Below are 27,327 nucleotides of genomic sequence, written 5' to 3'. Positions count from 1 at the left end.
GAGAGAGAGAGAGAGAGGCAGAGACACAGGCAGAGGGGGAAGCAGGCTCCATGCAGGGAGCCCGATGTGGGACTCAATCCCCCGTCTCCAGGATCAGGCCCTGGGCTGAAGGCGGCGCTAAACCGCTGAGCCACCCAGGCTGCCCCGAAGTATTATCTAAAGAAGACTTTGGAAACTTATATAAGCAAAGGTGCCATCTCTGAAGCTGACTATCTGAAAGCAGAAACACTCATTTGAATACAGCCACTATGATAACATTATTTCCAGAGCTTTATTTCATTAGTTCATCGTCATAGTTTAGGTTTATTTAGCTTCTAAATCTGTGCAGAATGCTCTCTTGGGCATCAAGGTGAGAATAAAAAGGAAATGGTTCTTGTGTTGTAAGAACTTTATATCAAAAGGGAAAGATAGGAAAAAAGAAAGAAAGAAAGAAAGAAAGAAAGAAAGAAAGAAAGAAAGGAAAGAAAGAAAGAAAGAAAGAAAGAAAGAAAGAAAGAAAGAAAGAAAGAAAGAAAGAAAGAAAAAGAAAGACAAATACATGCAAAGAAAACATACCTACAAACTAATCTGTGCACATATGGCAATGGGGCTGATCCTGGGAGGGGACAGGGTAGCCCGGGGCCAGCCTAGATTGCTGTAAATTACAGTGTTGTCCAAATAAGGCTGAACGAGGTATTGTGACTGGCCCATTACATCTGTTTACCAGGGATGTTTTGGCTGCATCTGAAGCAGCCCATAATTCTGGTCAAGTAGAATTTACTAATTGCCAGATTCTTCATGCTTTTTTAAAGGATTACAATTACATATTTGGCTAAGAAGTTTTTATTGTGCTCATGTTTATGGAGAAGAAAATGATGTGCCTTAACTGGAAAACAAGGGACCAAAAAGTTGGCACGATGCGACAAGCACTCGTGTCTGTTGTTCCAAAACAGGCCATTGCATAGTGTATTGTGAGCAGACACGGAATTCAGTTTCTAGCTTCCACTTGATGGAGTTGAGCAAAAATGCTGAGCCCTGGCCTTCATTTAGGGGATGTTGTCATGACAGGTGCTTTTAGCTAAATCAGCAACAAAATATTCATCCAGTGGGTCTTCCTTTTTTTCCTCTGCTATCTTGCTAATGTCTGTACATGTTAGCCCTCTAATGAGCTTTGCTGGGATATAAGGAAATGTCTTTGACATTCTAACTAGGCCCAGAGACATTTTTAAGAGAGTTGTTATAGTGCTGTCTTCTTGCCATCATAATATTCATGGTCTGGAGCTTGTCTTGAGATTGACATTAATGGATGCCGGGTAGTGCTCCCAGGATACCTCATCGTTTGGTCTGCACTGGGCTGGTTGGGGCACCCTGGATGTCAGAAGCTAGGAGGTAACTGCGCCAAAAGATCTAAGAACTATGAGGCTCCTGCAGCGCCATCCTCCCTAGGCTGACTTCCCTTCCCTGTCAAGACACTTCTGCTAACCCAAGCAATGAAAGAAGAGTGAGCTCAGCTGTGCCAGGCTGGCACATTCTTCCCCGACCCAGCAGGGACAGGGAGGACCTAGCAAGAGCTGGGGGCCTTTCTGCCCCTGTGACCAGCCCCTCCCTCTCTAAGCTCATGCCCTGAACACGACTCCTACCCCCAATCTCAGATTTCACCAAGAATCTTACCCTGTGTTCACCTAAACTACGTTATGGGCACAGAGGGTAAAGAAGGGAAACTGGATTTGTCGTAAACAAAGACAGGGTATCCAAGTTTCTGTGGCCCCCCATTTTTATTAGATATACCACTTTGGTGACCTGCCTTGTGAGAGCCAGCCAGTCTAGTGGTGAAGAACGTGCATGGTCTCTGGGGCATGAGGCCCTGTCTCTGACGCTTATTAGATGTGTGACTTTAATCTCTTTGTGATTCCTTTTAGTTTTCTGTGGCTTATTTTCTCCATCTATGAAACAGGAAAAACAGCAGTACTTAGACTCAAGAGAAGTCATGAGGATGAAATGAGTTAATAGTTCCAAACATCCAAAGTGCCTGGGACGTAGTAAGCTATAGAAACAGTCATTTCCTGGTAAATAGATTGAAATAACAGTGTCATCTATCATCTGTTCAGTGCTTTTCACACTATAGAGTTTGCCTCATTGAACATCTATGATAACTCCATGAGGCTGACATTGTTCATGAATTCCCCTGTTACTCCTGGCAGTTAGGCAAATGGATTTAGTGGGAGAGTAATTTTCCTAGGTTCTCTAGCCCTGGCAACCCTAATTATATGGTCTTGAGCTAGTGATAAACCCCCTTCAGCCTTTTCCCACTTATAAAGACAGGGTTAGTGTAAGGCTTGAAGATAATCCACAGAAGCCCCTTGCCTGGTGCCGGGCAAATAGTGAGTGTTCACTAAATGGTAACTTCATTCTCAAGCAAGAAGACAAGTGTCTCTCTTCTATGCTACTGTGATTTTGCAAGCCTTGTCCAGTTGGTGGCACCCAGATGCCCTCACAGAACTGATCTGTGCCCCTCCGCATTGTCATCTAGACCCATGCCCTGAGTTCAAGGCCATTTTATGAATGGAGCACTGTAAGCACGAGGCTTGAGTCAAGGGTCTACAAAAATGTTTGAGACCTAAATAAAGAAAAGGTTAATGTATGGTTTCCATAAAAACAAAGGCCACAGCAAAATCAGAAATCAATAATTATTTACATTTGAATGGCAGATACTGGCGTTTTAGTATGTGTATTAAACACGTTTATAGGTATTAACACAATACCTCGTGACAGCCTTATTAACCACATTTTACAGGTAAAGAAACTGAGCCATGGAGATGTTTAGAGGCTTGTCCTTAAAGCAGTGGAGTCAGGATTTTAATGCAGGCAGCAGAGCTTTTACTATCAACACTCTGCATTATGCATCTCAAATGTCTACAAAATATAACAATATGACAGCCCTTAGTATTCATAAAAAGTGTATTATGTTTGGAAACAATTTATAGAGCAGCTTTTGTCACTTTTCTTGAATTCCAGACTATGCATAATGATTGCTGAGAAATCAGAGCACTCTTATTAAATAAGTTGCCCCTTTCTGAAAATACTTCTAAAGCAAAAGAAGAAAAGGCTTTTCAGATGGTTTTTAGAGAAATAAATTATATTCCCTCAAGACCAGTAATATCTTTTTAATGTATTTGATGGGGTGTGGATGGAGCTCCCAAAGCAGACATGCCCTTTCTGTGCCTGATAAAAGCACACAAACAAATGAACAAAACAAGCAATTAGCCAACTAACTGAGAATCTATCAAGTACAAAGCTGAACACCTGATATTTTAGCTTCGACCACCTTCTCTTTTGGCTCGGAATGTCTGTGAGTGCCAACATCTCATTCTTCTCAGATGTCAGCAGCCTGTGCTTTGCCAGGTTTCCTGGAGAACACGTATAGCCATCCTTGTTTGACACAACTACTCACAGAAAACCAGTTCAGGACCATGTTGATTCTCTTCCTCCTGTCTGATATATTGTTTAATTATCTAGGGTACCACATGAGTTTGCTAGGGCTGCCATGACTGAATACCACAAGCTAGGTGGTTTAAACAACAAAAATTTGGGCGCCTGGGTGGCTCAGTCGTTAAGCGTCTGCCTTCAGCTCAGGTCATGATCGCAGGGTCCTGGGATCAAGCCCCACATCAGGCTCCCTGCGCAGCCGGGAATCTGCTTCTCTCTCTTCCCCTCCCACTGCTCATACTCTCTCTCTCTCTCTCTCTCTCTCTCTCTCTCAAATAAATAAAATCTTGAAATAAAATCAAAAACAAATTTATTGTCTCACAGCTCTGGAAGCCAGAAGTCCAGGATCAAGGTGTTGACAGAGTTATTAGTTCCTTCTCAAGGCTGTGAGGGACACTCTGTCCCATGCCTTCTAACTTCTGGTGGCCTTTGGTTTCCTTGGCTTGTAGATGTTAACAGTCTGATCTCTGCTTTTATCTTCAGTGGCATTGTCCCTGTGTATGTGTCTTTGTGTCTGAATTTCCCTTTTTATAAGGATAGTGGTCATATTGGATTAGGGCCCATCTGGGGACCTCATTTTAACTCGATTGACTCTGTAAAGGCCCCATCTCCAGATAAGTCTCCATTCTGAGATATACGGGTAAGGGATAGGCAGAGGTTAGGACTCTAGTATATCTTTTTTGGGGGGGTGGGGGAGAAGTACAATCCATAACAGTTCCCCAAGTTTTTCAACGTGTTTTCAAAGCTGGCATTAGCATGAGATCCATCATTCATTTATAAGTTCCCAAGACTACACAGTAGGTGTTATTTACAGCCAAGCACTAGCTATTTCTCTACTCAGCCCTTTAGCTCTAACTCTGTGATAAGCCCCGACTGTGTTTTTTAGTAAACTCTCAGCACTACAGCTCCGAGCCATTTGTGAGCTCCCTTCCTCCACAGCGCACGTTGGGTGGGTGGCTTGACTCATTTAGCAGCACACCTCTTTCTCAGCAGGCTCCCGGAGATCTTAATCTTGAGTAATGGCACATGGGAGCAAGATGACTCCCAGGGAGGGCAATAAAAGATGTTGCTTGCCTGGTACAAAGAGTTCGAAATTACAAGGTAAGAGCACAAAGTAATCATAGCAGACAGTGGTTTTGGAAACTACCCATCAAGATGAGCTCTGAGTGTGGCATTGTGTCCTGCATTTATATCATCTGCAGGGCTTGACAGCTCCTAAGGAGATAAACACAGTTGGAAGGTGTGTTGGAAGAAGCATGGGGCTGAGTACAAAATAGCACTGCTTGTTCCGGCGTGACTGCTAGAAAAGGCAACTTTGGTTTTGGCCCCGCGTAGTTGGTAGATAATTAACACTCTCCTGCTGGGCACAATGTGCCCCGGTGCTAAAGAATCACATTCCTGGGCTAATTGGAAGCTTCTGGGTCTACTGGTAAGGAAAGCACGTGGGGACGAACCGTAGGTGTTCTGGAAAACACATAAATTGCTCCCAGACCCAGGTCTCCATGAATGAAGTTTTGAGTTGCCATTTGGGAATGGGACCAGTACTTGCAGATCATCTGCTTTTTTGAGATTAAAATCTGGAATTTTATTTTTTTCTTTCTTTCCTTTTTTAAAAGATTTTATTTATTTATCATTAGAGACAGAGAGAGTAAAATCTGGAATTTTACTATGAAATCTGCTTATTTTTTAAATGTTGGCTACTAATTGAGTTTTTGTGTTTCGTCTGTTTGAAGATTTAGCAAGCCAGGGTGCCTGGGTGGCTCAGTCAGTTAGGCATCTGACTCTTGATTTTGTCTTGGATCATGAGATCGAGCCCCATGTCAGGCTCCCTGCTGGGAATGAAGCCTGCTTGAGATTCTCCCTCTCATTCCCCTGCCCCATAAAAGAAGGAAAGAAAGAAAGAAAGAAAGAAAGAAAGAAAGAAAGAAAGAAAGAAAGAAAGAAAGAAAGAAAGAAAGAAAGAAGAAAGAAAAGAAAGAAAGAAAGAAAGAAAGAAAGAAAGAAAGAAAGAAAGAAAGAAAGAAAGAAAGAAAGATTGAACAGACCAAAGAATTCGTGTTTGAGGGTCAAATTTAGTCGTGAGGCTGCCACTTTGGAATCTCTGTTCTAGAATAACCCTCAGGTTTTTGTTTTTTGTTTTTGTCTTTTTGGTTTTTGGGTTTTTTTAACCCTCAGTTTTGAAAGCTCAAAGTCTAAAATGTTTCGACTAAACAACAAGCTATTATTTACCACTGTTTTATTCTTTAAGTTGAGCAAATTCACACAGTAAATAAGGTTATTTAATACTTGTAATTTATGAATTCTAAAAAATACATATGTGTCCCTCTGTTAACCTTAGGAGATCTAAATCTTAAAAAAAAAAAAAAAATCTAGCAATAAACCAGTGGGCCGTATGGGTATCCACAGTATCTTCTAGATATGTGCCTGCAAGTCCTTCACCCAGGCGGCTGCTCACCTCGTAGCTTCCCACAGCCAGGTGTGTGCCCCTGTGCTCCACAAGAACAGGAGAAACCACAGGCCCCCAAGCCCTGTGTTGTTCTTATTATTATCAGCATCATTATTATAAAGTGATAATAAGAGCCTCCAATTGCCAGTTGTCTTCTCTCTATTGTGCACGGGGTTAATACTATTGCCTCATGTAATCTTTACAGCAGCCTTAAAAGGTTAATATTAACTTCCATTTCCAGAGGAGAAAGCTGAGGTGTAGTCACTATGCTGTGTGCAGTTAATTAATAATGGCAGGTTGGAGAGTTCACCTTACTTCTTACAGGTTCTTTTTTTTTTAAGATTTTATTTATTTTTTAGAGACAGAGAGAGAAAGAGAGAGAGAGAGGCAGAAACACAGGCAGAGGGAGAAGCAGACTCCATGCAGGGAGCCTGACGTAGGACTCGATCCTAGGACTCCAGGATCACGCCCTGGGCTGAAGGCAGCACTAAACTGCTAAGCCACCGGGGCTGCCCTTTCTTACAGTTTTTTTTTTAAATATATAAATTTATTTTTTATTGGTGTTCAATTTGCCAACATATAGAATAACACCCAGTGCTCATCCCATCAAGTGCCCCCCTCAGTGGCCGTCACCCAGTCACCCCCACCCCCCGCCCACCTCCCCTTCCACCACCCCTAGTTCGTTTCCCAGAGTTAGGAGTCTCTCATATTCTGTCTCCCTTTCTGATATTTCCCACTCATTTTTTCTCCTTTCCCCTTTATTCCCTTTCACTATTTTTTATATTCCCCAAATGGACGAGACCATATAATGTTTGTCCTTCTCCAATTGACTTATTTCACTCAGCATAATACCCTCCAGTTCCATCCACGTCGAAGCAAATGGTGGGTATTTTTATAGCTCTTGAGCTTCACAGTTCAACGTAGGGGTGGAGGGCATACACCTACATACTTTTAAATGCATGTAAAGTTGTGAATTCTAACTTCCTGTCGACATTATAAGCATTTCAAGTAAAAAAAAAAAATTGGAATGAAGAGAAAGAAAAAATCAAAGACCTTCCTGCCATGTAGCTGTCTACTCTGACATTTCTTAGAAAGAAAAACCCGAAGGGAGGTACACCTGCTGCTTGAGGACAGTTGGCATCAGCCAGGGCCTCTTTCATGGATCAGCTCTCAAAACCCAGGCTGCCCGAGGCACGTAGCACAGCAGGACGAACCGGACAGGGCCTAAAGCCCCTTCGCACACAAGAAGGCAGAAGTACTGTAGTAAACCAGGCAAACTGGTTAACTCCCCCAGCGGGCCCTTGCCAGGCTCCAAAGGGAGGTGACCTCAACCCGCAGGGGAACATGCTCTCAGCTGCGCAGTCTCCTGGGCTGACAGGCATCTCCTGTTTCTCAGAAGAGCTGATTTCACAGCTATCAGGCATCAGGGGGGGATTATGCTTGACTGGAACAAAACGAAGGGGGGTCTTTATACAGCCATATGATTTCCTACACAATGGAAATTGAAAATAGGACCTGAGAAGGCAAGAATCATAAGCTAAAAAAAATGCCTAACCTCACAGAAGAATTTTCCCATTCCATATTTTTGTTTGTTTGTTTGTTTGTTGGTGAAATAGTCACTTAATAAATGTGTATTGAGTGATCACTGTGTCCCAAGAACAATCCTGGAATTCACTTATGAATCTGAAACAGTTCTTGCCTTTGGGTAGCTTTTCAGAAATTGAGTTTGTGGTCAGGTCAAGAGGTGAAATCAGCAGATGGCCACCTGTTCTGTGTGTCGCACTAGATTTCATGAGGCTATGAAATAAATCGGATTCTTACTCTGCCACTGACTTGCAGCCTTTTAAGCAAGTCCCTCCCTGAGTCTCAGGTTCCTCTCCTGTGAGGGTGGAATCATAATTCCGGCCTCGTAAGTCTCACAGGGCGGTTGTGAGTACCACACACAAGAATGGCTCTGAGCCCTTTGAGATCTGTCAAGAAGTATGCAATCCCCATCCTCAAAAACCTGCTTCAAGGTCAGGAAGAGAAGATAGACAGATGTGAAACAGCCAGCGAAGACCTCTGGATGGTTTATATCCTAGTGCGATATATTTGGTGGCTAACTTGAAACTGGAAAGAAAAGGTAAACATGGAGCTGTCTGCTAAAAGTATAGATTTTTCAAAACATCTAGAAATTGTTATGCAATAACTACATATGATTTGCAGCTGCTGAGATTGAGGAAGTAGATTCTTTAGCGTGATTCCTGAGGGAGAACCATCCTGTTAGGATTCCTCCGAAGGCACTCCAGCTGCCTGTGCTTTGCCATGCCCTATAGAAAGTGGAGGGCACATGGTGGGAAGGGGCACCAGCTGTGACCCCTCATATCAGCATCATGCCACAGGACTCACCCTTTGGAAAGGGGATCTCTCTACCTTTGATTAACTACCCACCTTTAAATCTCAGAATAGGGGGACGCCTGGGTGGCTCAGTGGTTGAGCATCTGCCTTTGGCCCAGGGCATGATCCCAGAATCGCAGGATCAAGTCCCGCATCGGGCTCCCTGCATGGAGCCTGCTTCTCCCTCTGCCTCTTTCTCTCTCTCTCTCTCTCTCTCTCTCTCTCTCTCTCTGCCTTTCATGGATAAATAAATAAAAATCTTTAAAAAATAAAAAAAATTAAATAATTTTTTTAAAATTTCAGAATACATCCCAGATCTGTGTACATGTGTGGGTATGATAGTTGTTCGGCTTAATTTAATGATTGCACCTGACACAGGCAAGTGGAAATGGAGTCTTTGTGCCTGGGTGAGACTACATTGGTTATACTGAGTGTTTTCTAAATATAAAGGGGAAGGTTTTTTATAACTAACTTAGTAGATTCCAGAAAATGTATAAATATTTGATGTAATTGAACAGCATTCCAACCCTAGAAAAGATAATATTCCTATCTCTTGAGTAGGTATCAGGTATGCATCATTGTACTCTCTGTGAATTCACTGTCCCCTGTTCAAAGCCCCGGGGAGACTTCAGTTTTACTGTGTTGTGGTTTGTATCTTCAGTTTGCAGAGAGTAAGTGGGCGGTTCTGAGCCCCATGTGGTCTCGAGGAGATAGGTATTTCCATGGAAAACTAGAGGAGGGGGGGCAGCCCGGGTGGCTCAGCGGTTTAGCGCCACCTTCGGCACAGGGCGAGCCCCGGGAGCCCCAGGATCGAGTCCCATGTTGGGCTCCCTGCATGGAGCCTGCTTCTCCCCTTGCCTGTGTCTCTACCTGTGTCTCTACCTGTGTCTCTGCCTCTCTCTCTGTGTGTCTCATGAATAAATAAATAAAATCCTAATTAAAAAAAAAAAGAAAAGAAAACTAGAGGAGCACGGAAACCAGATGTTAAGAGGGGAGAAAACAAGTTTGGCGGGCACAGTTCTGTTTCCAGCTCACCTGCTGTGAACCTGAGTGTGAGAGGGACTCCCTGGGTGGCTCAGTGGTTGGGTGGCTCAGTGGTTGAGTGTCAGCCTTTGGCTCAGGCCGTGATCCCGGGGTCCTGGGATCGAGTCCCGCATTGGGCTCCCCGCAGGGAGCTTCCTTCTCCTTCTCTGCCTGTGTCTCTGCCTGTGTCTCTGTGTCTCTCGTGAATAGATAAACCGGTGCATGAGGGCCGGCACCTCTAGTCCCACGAAACTCACAGCTGTGTCTCTTTTCCAGTGTTCCGTGTCCTGCGGTGGTGGAGTCCGGATCCGCAGCGTCACGTGTGCCAAGAACCATGATGAACCTTGCGATGTGACCAGGAAACCCAACAGCCGAGCCCTCTGTGGGCTCCAGCAGTGCCCGTCCAGCCGCAGAGTCCTGAAGCCCAACAAAGGCGCGATTTCCAGTGGGACAAAGCCGCCGGCATCCCAGCCGGAGCCCCCGAAGGCCACCCCGAAGCCCATCCCCAAGGTTACCCCAAAGGCCACCCCGAAGCCCATCCCGGAGCCCACCCCGGAGCCCATCCCGAAGGCCACCCCGGAGCCCACCCCGGAGCCCAGCCTGGAGCCCATCCCTAAGGCCACCCCAGAAACCATCCCAAAGGTCACCCCGGAGGTCACTCCCGAGCCCACCCTGGAGCCCATCCCGAAGCCCATCCCCAAGGCCACCCCGGAGCCCATCCCCAAGGCCACCCCGGAGCCCACCCCGGAGCCCACTCCGGAGCCCACCCTGGAGCCCACCCCGGAGCCCATCCCGAAGGCCACCCCGGAAACCATCCTGAAGGTCACCCCGAAGGTCACTCCAGAGGCCACCCTGGAGTCCATCCCCAAGGCCACCCCGGAGTCCACCCCGGAGCCCACCCCGGAGCCCGTCCCTCCGACTCCTCGCAGCCCCGGGTCGCCGTCCACACCGCCGGGGCCCGAGTCCCTGAGCACGAGCGCCCAGACCGCGCGCAGCCCGCCTCCCCCCACGGCCCCCGGGGGCGCCCGGACCCCCCTCGCGTCCCGCTCGAGCGTCCAGCCGCGCCGGGCGAGCGTCCCCGCCTGGGACCCGGGTCCCACCTCCGAGGGAGGCTTTCCCGCCGCGACAGTGGGCGGTTCCCGTTGGCCGCGGCCCGGCGCACCTGCGTGGGGGCAGGTGACCCCCTCCTGCGGCCCCTCGAGCGGAGAGGCCGGCGGGGACGCCCACAGCGGCTCCGGGGAAGGCGGCGAACAGTCTGAGAACAGAAGTGAAAACGACTCGGTCGCCTGGACCCAAACCCGAGCTCCGGCGGAGGATGCTCCGGGGGCGCCGGGGGCGGGGATGCCCCTTGGGGCGCCCCCAACGCCGTCCCTCTGGGCGGCGTCCCCAAGCGCCCCGTCCAGCCCCGACCCAGGGCCCGCTCCGCCGCCAGCCGAGGGGCCGGGCCCCGGGAGGCTAGCGCGCCCCCCCGCGCCCCCCGCAGGACCCGGCCGCGCGGCCCCCCGCAGCGCCCCCCGCAGCGCCCCCCGCAGCGCCCCCCCGCCGCGGAGCCCCGGGCCCGGCCTGGCCGAGGCCGACGCGGAGGCCCTGATGGCCGAGGGCTTCTTGCTCAACGCGTCCGGCTACCAGCGGCTCCCGCAGGGCGGCTCCGCGCACTGGATTGCGGGGAACTGGAGTGAGGTAGGCCCCGGGGACAGGGCCCGGCAGGCGGGGCCCGCACCCAGAGGGAGGCGGGAGATGAAGGGAGGACGAGGACGGCAGCCACCCGGGCCGGGAGGGTTGGGCGAGCCAACGTGTCCCGCCGCTGGCCCCCGGGCGGCCGAGCGGGTGTAGACCACCCCGCGCTCCTGCAGCAGCGGCCGAGCCGCCCAGGGCCCCGCGGGGGCATCTCGCTCAGAAAGCCGAGGTGGGCAGAGAATTAGAGAGGAAGACAAAGCCTAAGAGACTCCCCTGAGTCTGGGGAGCAAAGGGTTGCAGAAGGCGGAGGTGGGTGGGGGCGTGGGGTGACTGGGTGACGGGCACCAAGGAGGGCACAGGAGGGGTGGGATGAGCACTGGGTGGTATACTGTATGTTGGCAAGGCGAATTTATTTATTTTTTTAAGATCTTATTTATGTATTCATGAGAGCCACAGAGAGAGAGGCAGAGACACAGGCAGAGGGAGAAGCAGGAAGGAGCCCGATGCGGGATTCGATTCCAGGACCCCGGGATCGCGCCCCCAGAGGAAGGCAGACGCGCAGCTGCTGAGCCACCCAGGCGTGCTGGGAAACTGAATTTAAGTAAAATTCAAAAAGAAAAGAAAACAAAAGAAAAGAAAAAAAGAAAAGAAAAGAAAAGAAAAGAAAAGAAAAGAAAAGAAAAGAAAGGAAAAGAAAAAGGAAAGCTGATGTTGGGACTCTGGTTTAGAACTGTGAGGTAATCCTAACTAGAGTGGATATTGAAGGTACAATTCCTTAAAAGCATTCTCTAGTGTGTTATCAGCGGTTTTCTTTGCTCTTTGGTCTGTTTGAGTGCTTGCATGAAAAAAAAAATCGTTCTGGCTCATTAAAAGAATTAGAATATGAAGGAAGAAGAAAATAAATATGAGGACAGAATGTTGGCCCCCGGTTTCAAGCTTCAGAAATTTGGCTAGATACTTGTTTTTCCATTTCTAGAACTAATTAGTATCCTTTTGAGGCTTCAAAATCGTTTTCACCCATTTGAATTTTGAATGCACAGTCTATGAACTTGTTAAAATAATTTGACGACTCAAAAGAGGACTTTGTGGCAAAATAACCACATGTTCAAATTAGTCAGCATCTTTATGACAATCCATGGCTCCTCTCCCTGGCCAAAGAGAAGTGAAATATTTGCAGCTAATATAACTACAGTACATTTAATTTATAAGGCATATTGATTTCCAAACCACTTTCATATCTAGCCTTTTAGTTTCTCCTTTTGACAACCCTGAGGAGCAGATAAGGTCTCATTTACGCCAGTTTGCAAATGGAGAAGATAAAGCTGTGGCGGTCAAGTGACTTGCCTAAGGACACAACTGTCAGTTGGATGATGACCCTTCTAACTTGACTCTACTCAATTTGTAAAAAATGCATTATCTGTGCATAAAGCGAAGTGGACCTGAAAACCAAACCAAAGTAAAAGTATATGTTAGTTCTGATGATTGTGGAGGCCAGAAGTTCCCTGATACCTGATTTATCTCAAATGTCATCATTTGACTTTGATAGACATAAACTGTCTTGTGAAATACATCATGGCTCACTAAGAATTTGGCAACCACAGTAAAGCCTCTGAGAGCTGTTAATTCCAGGTTGTTTGACCAGAAAAAGGATCCAGATTGCAGTTTCTCAGAGCAGTAAAGGATATTATTAGAACAGAGTGCGACATTTAGCAGAAATTCCCTTTATGATAGGGTTTGGTGCCCGCCCCCTTTATGCATCTTTTGAGACCAAATGTTTAGGACACAGAATTGTCAGAGGATCAGGAGTCAGAATGAAAACTTTGGCTTTCCCACTGTCCTGTGATTTTTATATTCTGTCCATTTCTGAAGCTGTTTCTTTCTCACCCCACTGAGATCAGTCTTCCCCAAGCCCTCTATAAAGACCCAAACAGTTTATCAAATCAGTGTCACCTCATCAAACTCTGATATCTCCTCTTTATTTCCTGGTTAGTTTAGGGCCAGTGGTTTCCAACCTAATGGTGAGAGGCACTTGGAGAAGATTGGGATGTTTTTGTTTGTTACGGCGATGGGGGGCAGGGGGCTGCCACCAACATTCGGTATCTGAGAGCCAAAGATAATGAAAACCCTGCGACATTCAGGGAGGTCTCTTATAAGGAAGCATTGTCCAGTCCAAAATGCCAGTGGTGCCCCAGTAGTCAAGAAAGGAGGACCCTCAGTTACTGCTCTTGGCTCCTCGCTGGCCTGCGCACCTCCAGTCTCTCCCCTGGGCAATGCTTTCACACACCATCAGGAGAGATGAGAGATGTAAGACTGCCAAATTAGTCTTCAAAGGAATTTGCTAATCATTCCAAACTCCTGCTCACAAACCTTTACTGTCTCTTCATTAATCAGATAAATCAACTCTGACATCCAATAGCCTTTACGACATTACGTAACGCAGCGTTGAGAACCTTGAGAATGATGGTGAACATCATTAGCTTCAGCAGATCCAAACTGCTCAGTTTCCCCAGCCTCCTGTCCTGCTCAGCACCGTGCCTCTGTTTGCATTGTTCCCTCTGCCTCGAATTTTCTTACCCATCTCCTCTACGCTTGTGAATCCCGCCTTGATCTTCAGGAGCGAGCTTTGAGTTGCTTCTTCCAGAAAGCCTCTCCTGATCCTTAAGATTAGAAGTAATTTCTAAAGTTCCTTATCATTTGATCCAAAGCCGTGCTCACAGTGTCTTCCTACTGTCTGTCCTGTGTGGAAGGGCTGCTCTTGCTCCCAATTGTACACAACATGTTCTTCTGATTATGATTTCAAAAATTAGAGAATGGATATAAAGACTAAGGTAACACTATAAATAGACAAAAAGTTTTGAAACCAGACTTTCTGGGCTGGAAACCTGGCCCGGTGTCCTCACATACTGTCTAACGAGGACACTGACAATGCCCAACTCAAAGATCATTAGGGGATAAAAGGAGGAACTATGTGTAAGGTACTTGGGAGAGTATGGGGCACAGAGGGAGCACCCTGGAAGTATTTGCTGTGGTATCTATTTACAAAACAGAAAACCTAGGCGCCGCACAGTGTGCATGGATGTGGCTCTTATGAGGTCAGAAAATCACCTCTCATTGAATCGCCCCATTATCCAGGCAGATGCCCCGGGCCGGCCGTCATTTATGTGTAAGCTGTGTAGTTGTGTAAGCGGAAGTGACAGTATGATTTTCTATGGCCACTCATGGCAATTGTCATGAGTTTCGGATGCAGCCCTTCTTGTTAGATCTAGTTCTGAACATCCCGAAATCTGCTCCTTGACCTAGAAAATCAACTGCCACGAGATCACTAGCTGTAATGAGGATGAAGGTTTCCAGGACAAAGTGAAGTCCCTCCACCTCCTCGGGGTCCTCCTTTCCTGTCTGATCCCCTACTCCCACTTTGAAACTAATACAAGTGACAGCTGATGGAATTCCATCTCACTTCTACTGTGTTCCATGCTTTCCCCGTCAGCTTTACCTTGGCACTGTTGTTTGCTGCCTTAGCAGAAGCTGTCAAAAAGGAATTAAATTGTTTCCTCATGAGATCTGAATCTGGCAGGACTAAAGTCAGAGCCCCAGAGACAACACACATTTATTTGCCACATAAATATGGCACAAAGAATCATAGACATCACTTGAACCTTACCACGTTATCACTGGCCTGGGAATTCGGTCTCACTAGGTCCTTTCCTGGGTTGGAGCAAATAGATTTTTCTATCTCTGGGCCCCCATATCTGGAAATTGGAATTCACTATGCTGACCTCACAGTTCTGTTGTCTTTAATAGGTAACATTTGTAGAGTCCTGACCATGTGCATGAATCCCTGTGGTCCTGAATAACATCAGGAGTTTTACGGGCTAGGGAGTTAGGAACCTCCAAAAGATCACACAGTTAACCAACTGCAGAACTATAATTGTACCCTGAGTCTCAGAAGGTTAGAGAAAATGTAGGAAAGGTGTCTGTTATACCTGTTATGTAGCTGTATCCGTTGTTGCCGATTGCTACAGTAACGCTAGATGACAAGTCACCACCAGACCCCAGAGTTCTTGAGTCTGTGGTCAGCTGGGAGGTTCTTCTGATTGGGGCCCAACTTAGCCGATCTTAGCTTGGCTTGCCGTGCATGGGCTGCAGGGCCAGCAGCAGGCTGCCTGGTTTAGGGTGGCCTCGGCTGGGTCCTTGGTTCTATTTCACGTGTTCTCTCATCGTCCAGCAGGCTAGCCCAGTTTCATTGTCATGGCAGAGAAAGGAGCCCAAGAAAGAGAATTGAAACTAGTAAGCCCTCTTGAGAACTGGCACATCCTCCACTGCATCTTACTGACCAAAGAAAATAAGAACAGCCTTGATTTAAGAGCCGGGGCCATGTATCCCACTGCTTGACGAGAAGAGCTGCAAAGTCCCACTGCAGAGAGAGCGCATGGCCTGTCTGGTGTGGGCCACTAGGGCAAACAACCTATGACAGTGGTCCATGGTCTCCAGGGTTACCACCTCTACCACACATCCGCATAGTGCAGCACAACAGAGCAAGTGCTGGGGACTTAGGTACACACCAAATCCTAAAGATCTTTAAGCAGGAGGAGGCATTACCTCCATAAATGAGCCAGTTGGAAAAATGATGACCTAGGTTGTTTCCCACTCTTCCCTTCCTATGATTCTACAGTAAAGTCATCTACGGAGAGTCTGTGTCACGTTATGCATGTGTCCAACACAAGAACTTGCACAAAGTGACACACGAAGTTATATGGAGGATGAAATTGCAGCAAGAGAAATATGGTTTTTATTTATAATGCATCAAAAGGAGCTTTCAAAGATATCATAGATGGGGGATCCCTGGTAGCTCAGCAGTTTAGCGCCTGCCTTCAGCCCGGGGCGTGATCCTGGGGTCCCAGGATTGGGTCCCGCGTCGAGCTCCCTGCATAGGGCCTGCTTCTCCCTCTGCCTGTATCTCTCGTGAATAAATAAATAAAATCTTTTTTAAAAAAAAATGTCATAGATGGAACTTCTGCACTATTTTTTATAAGCCCAGAGCTGTGTTTCACATGTGTACCAATAGCCCCTCCTTCTGAAGGTGGGCAGGGGAGAAGGGATGCAAGAAAAATCATCCGTATGAAAGAACTGAGCACCTAGAATAAAGGAAATTGAGAGGGTGTAGTTCTCAACATGACCCCATGCTAAGCCTGAGGTCGTCAAGAATTACAAAGAAAGAACAACATAATGTGAGGAACGGGCTTACGTTACCAGCAGAGCAGGTGGTAAAAAGCACCATGTTGTAACATCCGTCTACCCCCAAGCATGGTCTGAGGACTGAGGACCCACAGTGTCAGCACAATCTCCAGCTCCACCCCAGACCTACTGACTCAGAATCTGCATGTAGCAAGGTGCCCAGGTGACGCACATGGACACTAAAATCCCAGAGGAACTGCGACAGCAGACGGTGTCCGGCACTTTGGAAGCAGAGAGCCCCAGGCTTACTCCTTTGTCCAGGCAGCTCTCCAAGCTTCAAGGGGCTTCTTCTGCCAGTGACAGTATCAGTCTAACCACGGTTTGTCACAGAGAGGAGTAAGTGACATGATGTGACGGCAGTGTTCTAACAGGCAGATGCATGAACCTGATGTCCCCTAGGAAGGGGTCCCATTGGTACAAAACTCAACAGTTGGTTTGCCTGCAGCCCCCAGACATTCACACCAGGATAATTTTAAAGAGCAGCAAATTTCCCCTGTCACATGCTGATTGGGGTTCTCATCACTGGCTGTATATTAGAATCACCTGGGGCATTTCTGTTTCTACTGATGCCTAAACCCTACCCAGGGAAATTCAGGGCGGGACCCCAGCGCTGGTAGGCTTTTTTTTTTTTTTTTTTTCCCTAATGCTCTGCGAGCAATTTCAGACTGACAGCTCCTGATTGCAGGGCATCGCGGGGTATGTCTGAGAAAGTGGCCCTCAGCCTCTGTCCTCTCTGTGCCCCTCCCCCACCACAGTGCTCCACCACCTGCGGCCTGGGGGCATACTGGAGAAGCGTGCAATGTAGCACCCATGTGGACTCTGACTGTGCCACCATCCAGAAGCCTGACCCCGCTAAGAGATGCCACCTCCGTCCCTGTGCCAGCTGGCAAGTGGGGAACTGGAGCAAGGTAAGTGACCTGGCTCAGCAGTGTTCTAGAGCCAGGTAACCTTTCTAAGCACTTGGAGAAGCAGGTGTGTCTCCTCTCTTCCTCCCTTGCTGCCCCCTCTGCCTTTTTCTCTATACACCTGTGGATGAGTAAATCACGGGCATCACAGGCCCAATCAAAGTTACACCATAGTCTTAGAACTCATACAGAGTTTTTATTAACCCAAGTGTTTGGTTTTTTTTAAAGAATTGGTCATGAGTTGTTGTTGTTGTTATTTAAGATTTTTAAAATCTATTTATTCATGAGAGACACAGAGAGAGAGAGAGTGAGGCAGAGACACAGGCAGAGGGAGAAGAAGGCTCCATGCAGGGAGCCCGATATGGGACCCGATCCCAGGTCTCCAGGATCACGCCCTGGGCTGAAGTTGGAGCTAAACCGCTGGGCCCCCCTGGGCTGACCAACCCACATGTTTTTACCTGCCTATAAACTCTCCTCTTCCCAGATAAACTGGAATAAGAAGTTAAATTAGTATGATTAATTGCTTGTCCAACATGCAACATTATTTTTAAATTATTTAAGTGTAGCATTATACTTAAAACTATACATCATCACCTGTATCACTAGGTCATGACTCAGCACCTGCTCACTAAGCAAATGGTTTTTTTTTTTAATTTTTAAGATTTTATTTATTTATTCATGAGAGACACACAGAGAGAGGCAGAGACATAGAGGGAGAAGCAGGCTCCCTGCGGGGAGCCTGATGCAGGACTCGATCCCAGGATCCTGGAATTATGGGCTGTGCCGAAGGCAGACATTAAACCACTGAACCACCCGGGTGACCTGAAAGTGTACTTTTTAATCTGCCAGACCCAAAATGAAATGAAAGCTGAAATGTAAGGAAAAAATTGGTCTTTCAAAGCGTATTTCCTGTGCTGATCTTTTGGAAGTATGATTTTACTGTCTCTGCTCATCTGTCTGTGGTTACTCATTTGCTGTGCTGTCTATATGGTCCCGTGTGAAAGACTGTATCAGGTTTTTGGATGTATCAGCCTTGCTGCTTGGGGTACTAGCCAGCCCTAACCTGGCCTGGGGCTGAGCCTGGGGCTGGGGGATATACCCAGCCTATAGGACATCTGTCAGTGGTGGGGTTGACAACTGATGGGCAGGAGGAGGTGGCGCCTCTTGGCGCCTTCTGTTTGCCAAGCACACCCCAACTTGGATGCCCTTTGGGGCCCCCTTCTCTCAGGGCAGCCAGTTTCTCTTGACAGCTGAGACACCGAAGGAAAAAGAAAGAGCTACCCAGAAGTTTGGAGAGGCTGGTGACCTTTGTAGATGTTAGCTCCGGTGGCCAGTATCGAGCTCCTATTCCCAGATGAGCAGGACCACCAGATGTCTCACTAGACATCCCTGGTTCTTTATCTGCTTTAGGCTCCTCCTCCCAAAGTAAGGGTCCGATTCTGGAGAAGGGAGGGACAGTAGGGTTACTCCCTGAAAAGATTACCATGCATCCCTTTGATACCTGCCACGCTTCCTTTCTTCTGCTTTCACACCATTTTTCTTTCAGGAAGGAGTGCTGGTTCTTTCTTCTTTTTCTTCCAACTTGTAACAGACTCAAGATCCAACAAAGACTAAGTGCTTTGCTGCAAATTCTCTTCACATCCAGAAGAGCCTCAAGAGACCTTTTACATTCCTGACTTGGCCAAATGTTAACTAGTCCTAAAGTTCCACTTGGCTATCTCTGGGAACAATCCTCTCCTTGGAAACTGCACAGCTCGAAGAAAGGGCAGATGTGTGAAATCACTCACACTTTTGAAAAGGACATGGCTTAACCAACTGATAGTCAACTGCCCTGACTTCTGAGTTTCTATTATTATGGGTCTTACGTACTTGCTTTCCATTTTTCCCAGGCATATTAACAACTTAGACTTTATCTGAAATTTTGATAATTAAGTGTAATTACTTTTTAACTACTACATTATTAACCAGCTCATATGGATGTCTGAAGGCCAAATCAAGCACTAGGAGAGATTTGAGGGCCTTCTTCGTGTCACTGTTCTATTAGGACTTTGAAACTCACTCAGAGGCAAACTTTCAAAACCTAGAGTGGGAAAGTAGCCCCTTTGCTTGTCTTTAAATATCCAGAGGGTTTAGATTCTGTGGTGTTGATGGTTCACCTTCTCATAGGTACTTGCTCATGGGGAAGAATTCTAATTTTCCTTTGAATCTTCTGCATTATCCCCCTAATCCCCACCCCCAATCCAAAGATGCTTTAGTTCTCATAGGACTGTGGGTCTGCCACAGACCGCCCCGAGCCTGCAGGTAGCAGGGTTACTCACCAGCAATCCCCTACCTGTGTGATGGCTTTCTGAGTTGTGGTTGTTTTACTGGCCTTTGTCCCCAGCACCACATGGGTCCCTGATGCACCTGCTGTGGACGTGCTCCAGTGTATGTGACAGTAGAATAAGGCCTCTATCTTCAAACGTCTACCTTTACCATGTCTAGAAGTGGTCTTTCAGAATGGCTTGCTTCCACTTCATGCATCAGTCTGTCTGAAGCAAATTCAAGGTCTTAGTCCTTAGGTTTGTGCCAGAGGCATACTTGGGAAGACAGTTCTGCAGAACTGAGTCCTATAAGCAGTGCCGGGTGGTAGATAGGGCACATCTGGGTTGGTAACCCTGTTCTGTCATGACCAGCGTATGACATTGATCCATTCATCTGAGGAACTTTGTTTCTCTCACCTCTGAGAAATAAAGTGGATCATACTGCCTCTACTTACCTTATAGAGTTATTAAAAGGATCAAAAAGGAAAATTTTAGTGAAACCACATTGTAAATGGTAAGAGATTGTTGAGATGAAACCCTGAGCAAACTTCGAGCTCCAGATAAAAGTTAGGACTGGCTCTTAGGTACTTACTAACCACTGGCTTCCTGGACTCGGTGTGGAAAGCCTGTGGACAGGTGACAGTGGAGAAAATCCTGTCGACAGAAGGACTGGCTCAAGCAGGTGTCCACCCCAGACAAGGTGCTCAAAGTGGCCATGAACTTTGGAAAACCTGACCTCCCTTAGGGCCTGGCACTTGCCAGATACTAACATGTGCCCAGCATTACACAAGAGCTTTAGATCATGGATTCCATTATCATCCAGCACAGGATCTTCTTTATTTTTTTTTTTTTGATGGAGCTTTTGTTTTTAATTGGAAAATTTCTATTTTGGACAAAATGAAATAAAATTAAGGTCTAAAATATTGCAGTAATTGTGATTTCAAATGAGTCATGAATAGAGACAATCAATTTAATAAGTTTTATCTTGTAAAATATCTCTCAAAGAAATTCTTAATGGACAACGCACATACACATATATAAATTAATATTAACTACCACTTAGAATTTTGTGTGATTGCAATCAATACCTTTAGAGTGAATATATTTTCAGTGATAAATAACATGGCTCATAGAAAAAAAGGCAAAGAAATTTGTTACCAATTTTAAATTTATTAACCATAATATACTCTTTTGAAAAATACTGAAGGCATTTCTAGGAAAAAAGAAAAGTAAAACTATTGAAAGAACTGTATTTTTTTTCTTCAAAATACTGATGACATAGTATAAGGACCAGGTTTGCTGAGTAACATCAAGCATAAGAAAATGTACCAATATAAATATGTTTTATAGGATTCAGTGTACATGGATATATGCAATTTTTATTTATAGAAATATTTTTATTTTCAAAAATTGTTTCTGAATAGAACTATTTGATAAGTGTCGGCTCATCTGATTGGATTGAGATTTATCATGACTATGCTGAAAGGAAACTCCTCAACTTGGGTCACATGATTAGGGTAACTGTATAATTTGTCTTGCACACTAGGATACATTAGAGAGGAAAAGGAGTTGTTACATTTGTAAGGACCTTCTTTATAATTCCCACTGAGGAAATGAAAGCTCGGGGTGTTTAAATCACTAATGCTTGATCACACAGCTGTTACCAAACGCTCCCAGTTTTAAGAAACCATCCATTGGGGGACACGTCATCAATTTAATGACAGCTTTTCAGAAAGAAAGGGAGCGCTACACAATAAATATGTACATCAGTTGTAAGACGCATGCCAGTTTCAGGACATTAAAACTTGTATGAGGAAAAAAAAGGAAGAGTTGTCATGCAAGAAATTCAGGAAATGACAAAATGAGTTTGACAAGCCTTCTGTTGGGTTTGACACCAAAGCGAGCATCATCCACAGCTCCACTCACCACCGGTGGAACATCCTGATGCCTGCATTTTCTGAAGTTTTGTAAACTGGCGATTTGACAGCCCCTTTATTTGCTTTCTGAGAATGAGCACTTCCCTTTTCATAGTTAAGTCTAATAGATCTTGATTATTGCTGAAATGAATCAGAAACATTTTAGCATTTTTTCTTGGAATGTTCTGTCTTCCAACCTAGGGAACATTGCAATTTTGTTTTAGCAGTAATTGACTTTTGCTGGAAAGTGAGAGAAAGTGGCAGCCTTTTCTTGTGGTCTTGGGTTTCAAATATTTGCTAAAATATTTGTATCTATTGCTAGTCTTTCTGTCTTATTCTATTTCTTGCCTTTGTGTTTATCAGATTTTATAGATGTCAATGGCGGTGATATATTTTTTTTTTAGATCTGAGTCTGTAGATAGGAATTTAATAGAGAAAGAGCCCCTTTCTTGCTAAATACAGACCCTCCCTAACTTTGACATATAACATGTTCCCAGGAACTATATTAAAGTCCAATGTGCAAAAGTCAAAACACAGCATATTATAAGGGACCCTCCGTCCCCAGCAAGCCAAAATTGAGTCATTATATATTGGAAATCACTGCATTTATTTTATTCTTGATATAACTTGTTATATGTCTGATCTGTTACCCTCTCTAGACACCTTTGAGGGTTTTAGATTAAGGGATCCCTAAATAGAGGAATGATAATGAAATAGAAGCATCTAGAACCACAGGAAGCATGAACCCAAGACCATTCTGGTGAGGACTAACGTCCAGACCAGGGGCTCTCCACAATGGCCCCTGCCATCTGTCTGTCTATCCGTACTCTTTGCCCTAGCATTCTAGCCAGCTTGCTTTTCTCAAGCGAGCCTTCTTGTTTCATAATGCTGTGCCTCTGTATATGCCATTCTGTCCATTTGGAATGTCCCCCACCCTATTTTGCCAGCTGAGTGAGCATCTACTTATCCTATATGTTTCAGCTCAAATGTTAGCTCCTTTAATTTAGACCTTTCCTGACCTTTCCAGGTGAAATTGCCTACCTCCTCCATTGTGCCCTCACTAGATCATGAATAGTTTATGATATAATCTTTACATATATAATAGGTATATAATCTTCATTCCTTCTGCTCATTTATGTAACTCTCCCCTCCTGTTAGATTGGAATATAGAGCTTGGAACTTAGCAAGTGCCCAATAACTGAGAGAAAGGGAAGTGGGGTTGTGATGGAGGAAGAGATAGAAGGATGAATTTTTGGTGCTGTTCAACTTACAGTTTTTGGAATGAACCATTTAATCATAAGGGTCTTATGAATCTGTTCAGCATAAGGAAAGGAACAGAAGAGAATATTTTTTTTGTATCCCAATTTAGTATTTGATTCAACTTGGAAAGCAAAAAAGTATTCTGAAGTCAAAATAGAATACAAATGCAGTGATCCCATACTTTATAACACTCCAGAATGTTGGGATAGTTTCATCCTCTAGTTCATCCTCCTTTCCACACCAATGGAGAAATAGAGGCTGAGAGATGAGAAGGGATTCATCCGCACTCAGGTAGCCACTTGCTGTCAGTCACACCTGAGTGCAGTCTACTGACCTCCCAACTATATGCTCAAGAATTTCACTGTACTTCACTGAACACTCTGTGTGAGTCCAATGTGGAAAATGTATCAGGATGGCTTCCCAAATCAAAAACTACACAAGGGAGAATTGAGATTTCATTTTATCTCTACCAGTGGTTCCTGTAAGCTAAGGGTATTTTTCATTTAACTTGATCTGTCTGCAGATCACACTAGTTGAACTCAGGTGGTAACTGGAAAATGGGCCTATTTGGTCACAGTAGGGAATTGGCCAGGGTTTCTGCTCTCATTAGTCTGGCTCCTGTCCTCAGCCTGGTCCACAGGTTCCAGGTTAGGAAAACATGAATCCAGTGACTCTCCTCTAGGGCAGTAAGAAAATGAATATAATAATTGGCATTCAGCAAACAAGGCAAAACAGCATTTGGAGTGGGGTGGTTAATTATCCTGCCAATTCTCTCTTGCTAGCTGAACCAGAGGCTGTTTTGAAAAATGGAATGGAAATATCATAGATTTAATGAGTGTCTTCCCTTATTATTTATTTCAGCATATTAATAAAGTTCATTTCTCATTGAATGTGAATACTTTAACAAAAGGGGAATGCTAGCTTGAAAATTAAATTTTGGAGTTGAAGATTGCAGCAACAGATGAAAAATAGGAAAATAAAATCCCATTTCATACTTAGGTCTTGTAAAATTCCCTTGTCCTAATAAAGAACCCATTTGCTTTACCACAGGCTATTTCCCAGGAATCTGTTCTGTCAAACAAGTAGGTGCTTTGAATGGAAATTATTAGCATGCTTCCCCATTTGTTCTGTGGCTGATTTCAAACAGTTACTTTTTCCTTTGTGTACTTACTACAAGGCAGAAAAGTAAGGTTTTTAAATTTGTTTTTGGGGGAGCAAGATGATGTTTGGCGAGTATCATTTATTTCTAAGAAACTAAACATTCAATTTATGGAAGCATTAGAGCATCAGTTTGTCCCTTGTCACATGGGCCAGCATCTTTCTATGTTACAGCCCAAGGGTTGAAGTCAGGTGGCTTGGTACAATCTACAAGTGGTGGAAGCAGGCGGAACTGTACTTCGGGGTGTACCTCTATGGAAAGTTTTGAGGAATTTTCGTTCACCATCCAAAACCCTGTGATTATGACTACTCCACTATAGCCAGAAAGAGCATAATTTTTCACTATATATAGAGGGAGCCAAACATACCTACAGCAAAGGGCACACTTTCCTGCTGGCACATTCTCTCAGTCAAAATTGAGAACCCAGTTCTCATACTTCCACACCTGTGTTTTCTGACATAGGCAGGCCCATCTTTGGATGCAGCTTCAGTGACACCCTCTCGAGGAACCGTGAGGGAAACAGTTCACTTGAGCTGGACTTAACCCTTCTTCATGACTGGAAGCCTGGAATTTCATGGTTCTCTGCAAATGCTTGTGGAATTCAGGGGATTGAAAGCCTAACACCAGGGACTCAGATATCCCCTTTTGTCTCCCTCTCCATCCAGTGCTCCAGAAACTGCAGCGGGGGCTTCCAGATCCGGGAGATTCAGTGCGTGGACAGCCGGGATCACCAGAGCCTGAGGCCATTTCACTGCCAGTTCCTGGCTGGCATTCCTCCCCCACTGAGCAGGAGCTGTAACGTGGAGCCCTGTGAGGAGTGGCAGGTGGAGCCCTGGAGCCAGGTATGGCCTCCAGATACATCATCCTCACAACTAGGCAAATGTAAATTGCTGTGTTACCTTGTGAGTCTAGAAGTCAGGGAAGACCACATGTGCATCATGACAATGACTGGCCTCCATTCAGGGGCCCACCACTGTAAGGAGGAAGCCTAACGGGCCACCTTGAAGACTATGTTGTGTGCTTGCAGCTGTGACAATTCAGTGTTTTATCACAAGCCAGTCTCCAAATGGATATACTGGGGAACTGGGGTCCATGTTGGAGAAATGTACACGGACCACTCTGATAAGAACCAGTTAGGGTCTCACATGTCTCGGCTAGGCCTCTGCAGTTGAGCTGGGGGGGTCATGGCCAGATCCTTTCCACACACAGCGCATTTTAGAGTTCCACCTCTCAGTTAAATGCCCAGATCACTGTTTACACAGATAGAAGGAAGAGTGTTTGTGCCTGTGTGTGTGTCCTCTGGTTTGTAAGGGCCCAGGCTCTGCTAGGTCTTGGTCCTACTTCAGCACATGAAAACAAAGTGACTGCTCTTCGGTGAAGTATGATAATCTCGTTTGCCACTAGGCAAATACCTCAACAGCTCCAAAAAAATCCTCCCACCCATATCCATGCCTGGTAGAAAGAAGAGAAAAAAAGGAACCCAGCCTATTTTGAGTATGTCTATGGGCTAGGCATTTGCCTACAATATTTGGCTTAATGCTCACAACAACCCGAATGGTAGGCTTTATTAATTTCATTGTATTGGTGAAGAAATTGAAATCCAGAGATTAAGAAACTTACATGAGTTCACACAACTAGAAAATAAATGGTGGAATATTAGTTTAAGCCTAAGGCAGACTGCAGTGCTTGTGTTCTGTCTAACATAGGAATCAGCCCAATAGGCATTGAACAAAAAGTGAACTGAGGAGGAAGAGTGAATCGATAACTCTCTGAGGGGGAACCAAACCTTCCACATGCCCTGGAAAGGAAGGTGGTGAACCACAACTATTGGACACAGAGTTAGTGTCAAAGCTTACAGAAGCCTGAGCCCCCTAGAGCTACTTCCTGTCTATAGGGTCAAGAAGCCATGCTGATTCCTGAGGCTCCGAGCCAATACCTGGTGATTTCTGGGGTAGCAGCCACACTGTCCCTTCTGTCTCCTCCTTACCTGCTTAGCTCTAGAGCACATAAAGTTCCTGCTATTCCCATGCTCTGGACTTAGGCCTCCAAGTAGTCCTCCATATATGATGAACCTGGTGACAGTTTTCAGAAGCCAGGAATTTGCAGAGGAGCCTTGTCAGAGAAATGCCTTCTGTAGGTTTTTAAAGATGAACAATCAGATCTGTTTTATGATTATGAAAATGATATATTCTGGGAACCCCAATCAGGAGCTGTTTCCTGAAGGGCTCCCACCCCCCTCCTCTCTGAAGTGGTACTCTGTTCCAAGCAAACCACACAGTTAGAAGACTTCCCTCTGAGGGAGCAGAGGAGATGGAAAAATGCAAAAATCACTCAAGTATTTCTCTGGAGCTTTTGAGGGTCTGGACACCCTTAGGTGCTTTTCCTGACCACTCAAGATGCTGCTTTTCCTATACACACTATCTAACAGACTGCCATCATGAGAATACTGTGGACCCCTTTGGCATGTCAGCCAGCCCAGACTCCCAGCATGGAAGATGCATTTCAGCTGTGGGAATGTCTCAAACTTTAGCACACTTCAGAATCACCTGGAGTTTGTCAATACACAGATGGCTGGACCCCATCCCCCAAAGTGTCCAGTTTGAAGGTCTGGGGTGAGGCCTGAATTTTGCATTTTTAACAAGCACCCAGAAGATGCTATGGTTGCCAGTCTGGAGATCAAACTTGGAGAATCACTAGTGTACACTTTCTTCACCTCCTTTCCTAGAGATTACATAGCCAGGTGGCCCTGAATTTGTGCATGAGTGTAGGCATAGTGATCTCATATGGGGGCTCCCTTTCCTTCTTTCCTCATATAGGGTTAAAAACATATAGAATAAGTGGGAAAAATCCACATTGACCCTCAAACTTGGAATATTGTGAAGTCAATAGATTAGTTCTTTTATTGAGCGGAATGGGTTAATTACATGTAATTTCTCTGTTTTCTATGGCACCACCACACATATTGTGCCTGATGGGATGGGTAGATATTGCCAACCATAATTATTTTGTTGTTACCATATCATAATTAAGATTTTTCAAAGTACTTCTCAAAGATTCTTGGTGGATAATGTAATTTCCTCCTAGAAACCTTGTGAAAATGAGACAATAGATCTTATAAAATTATACTAGTGAGCAAGAACTTGACACATTTTAGAGTTGTATCCCTTTAGGAATCCAGCTTGTCATCTCAAATTTGTTTTGTGAGCATTACAGTCAGTGTATCAGACCCTGGGGCAAACCTATCAATTCCCCTTTTCTGAATATGGACAAATTAAATTCTAAAGCTTTTTGTAGTGGGAAGGGAAGACTGAATGCCATTTTAAAAGGAAATGAACAAAACTGTATTGCAAATACATGCTCTTTGTTTGGACCATTGGAGCTAATCATAATAAAAACGTCTACATTTTACATTTGGTTTCTAGATACTTGTGCCAGAAGGCAGAAGGCAGTTTTGGGTGAGCATTAAAGAATGAGGTCAGGGAAGAATGTATAACATATTCATAGGATATATGATCTATTCAATAACATGATGTCCATTCTGGAATGACCACTTATTTAGGTT

The 27,327-nt window shown here is 45.3% G+C and overlaps 1 protein-coding gene across 1 annotated transcript in view; it reads left to right on the top strand.

Annotated features, from left to right (window-relative positions):
- Nucleotides 1-27,327, top strand: part of ADAMTS12 (ADAM metallopeptidase with thrombospondin type 1 motif 12) — a 306,746-nt gene that overhangs the window by 260,035 nt on the left and 19,384 nt on the right. The window contains exons 19-21 of the mRNA XM_041749284.1: nucleotides 9,587-10,990; nucleotides 16,978-17,130; nucleotides 24,431-24,607. Coding sequence (XP_041605218.1) covers nucleotides 9,587-10,990; nucleotides 16,978-17,130; nucleotides 24,431-24,607 — 1,734 coding nt within the window. The remainder of the gene's footprint in view (nucleotides 1-9,586; nucleotides 10,991-16,977; nucleotides 17,131-24,430; nucleotides 24,608-27,327) is intronic.

The sequence above is a fragment of the Vulpes lagopus genome, chromosome 3 (genome assembly GCF_018345385.1).
Source record: "Vulpes lagopus strain Blue_001 chromosome 3, ASM1834538v1, whole genome shotgun sequence".
Classification (NCBI taxonomy): domain Eukaryota; kingdom Metazoa; phylum Chordata; class Mammalia; order Carnivora; family Canidae; genus Vulpes; species Vulpes lagopus.
Note: the sequence above shows the minus strand (reverse complement) of the source record. Positions and strands in the feature narration are given on the sequence as shown.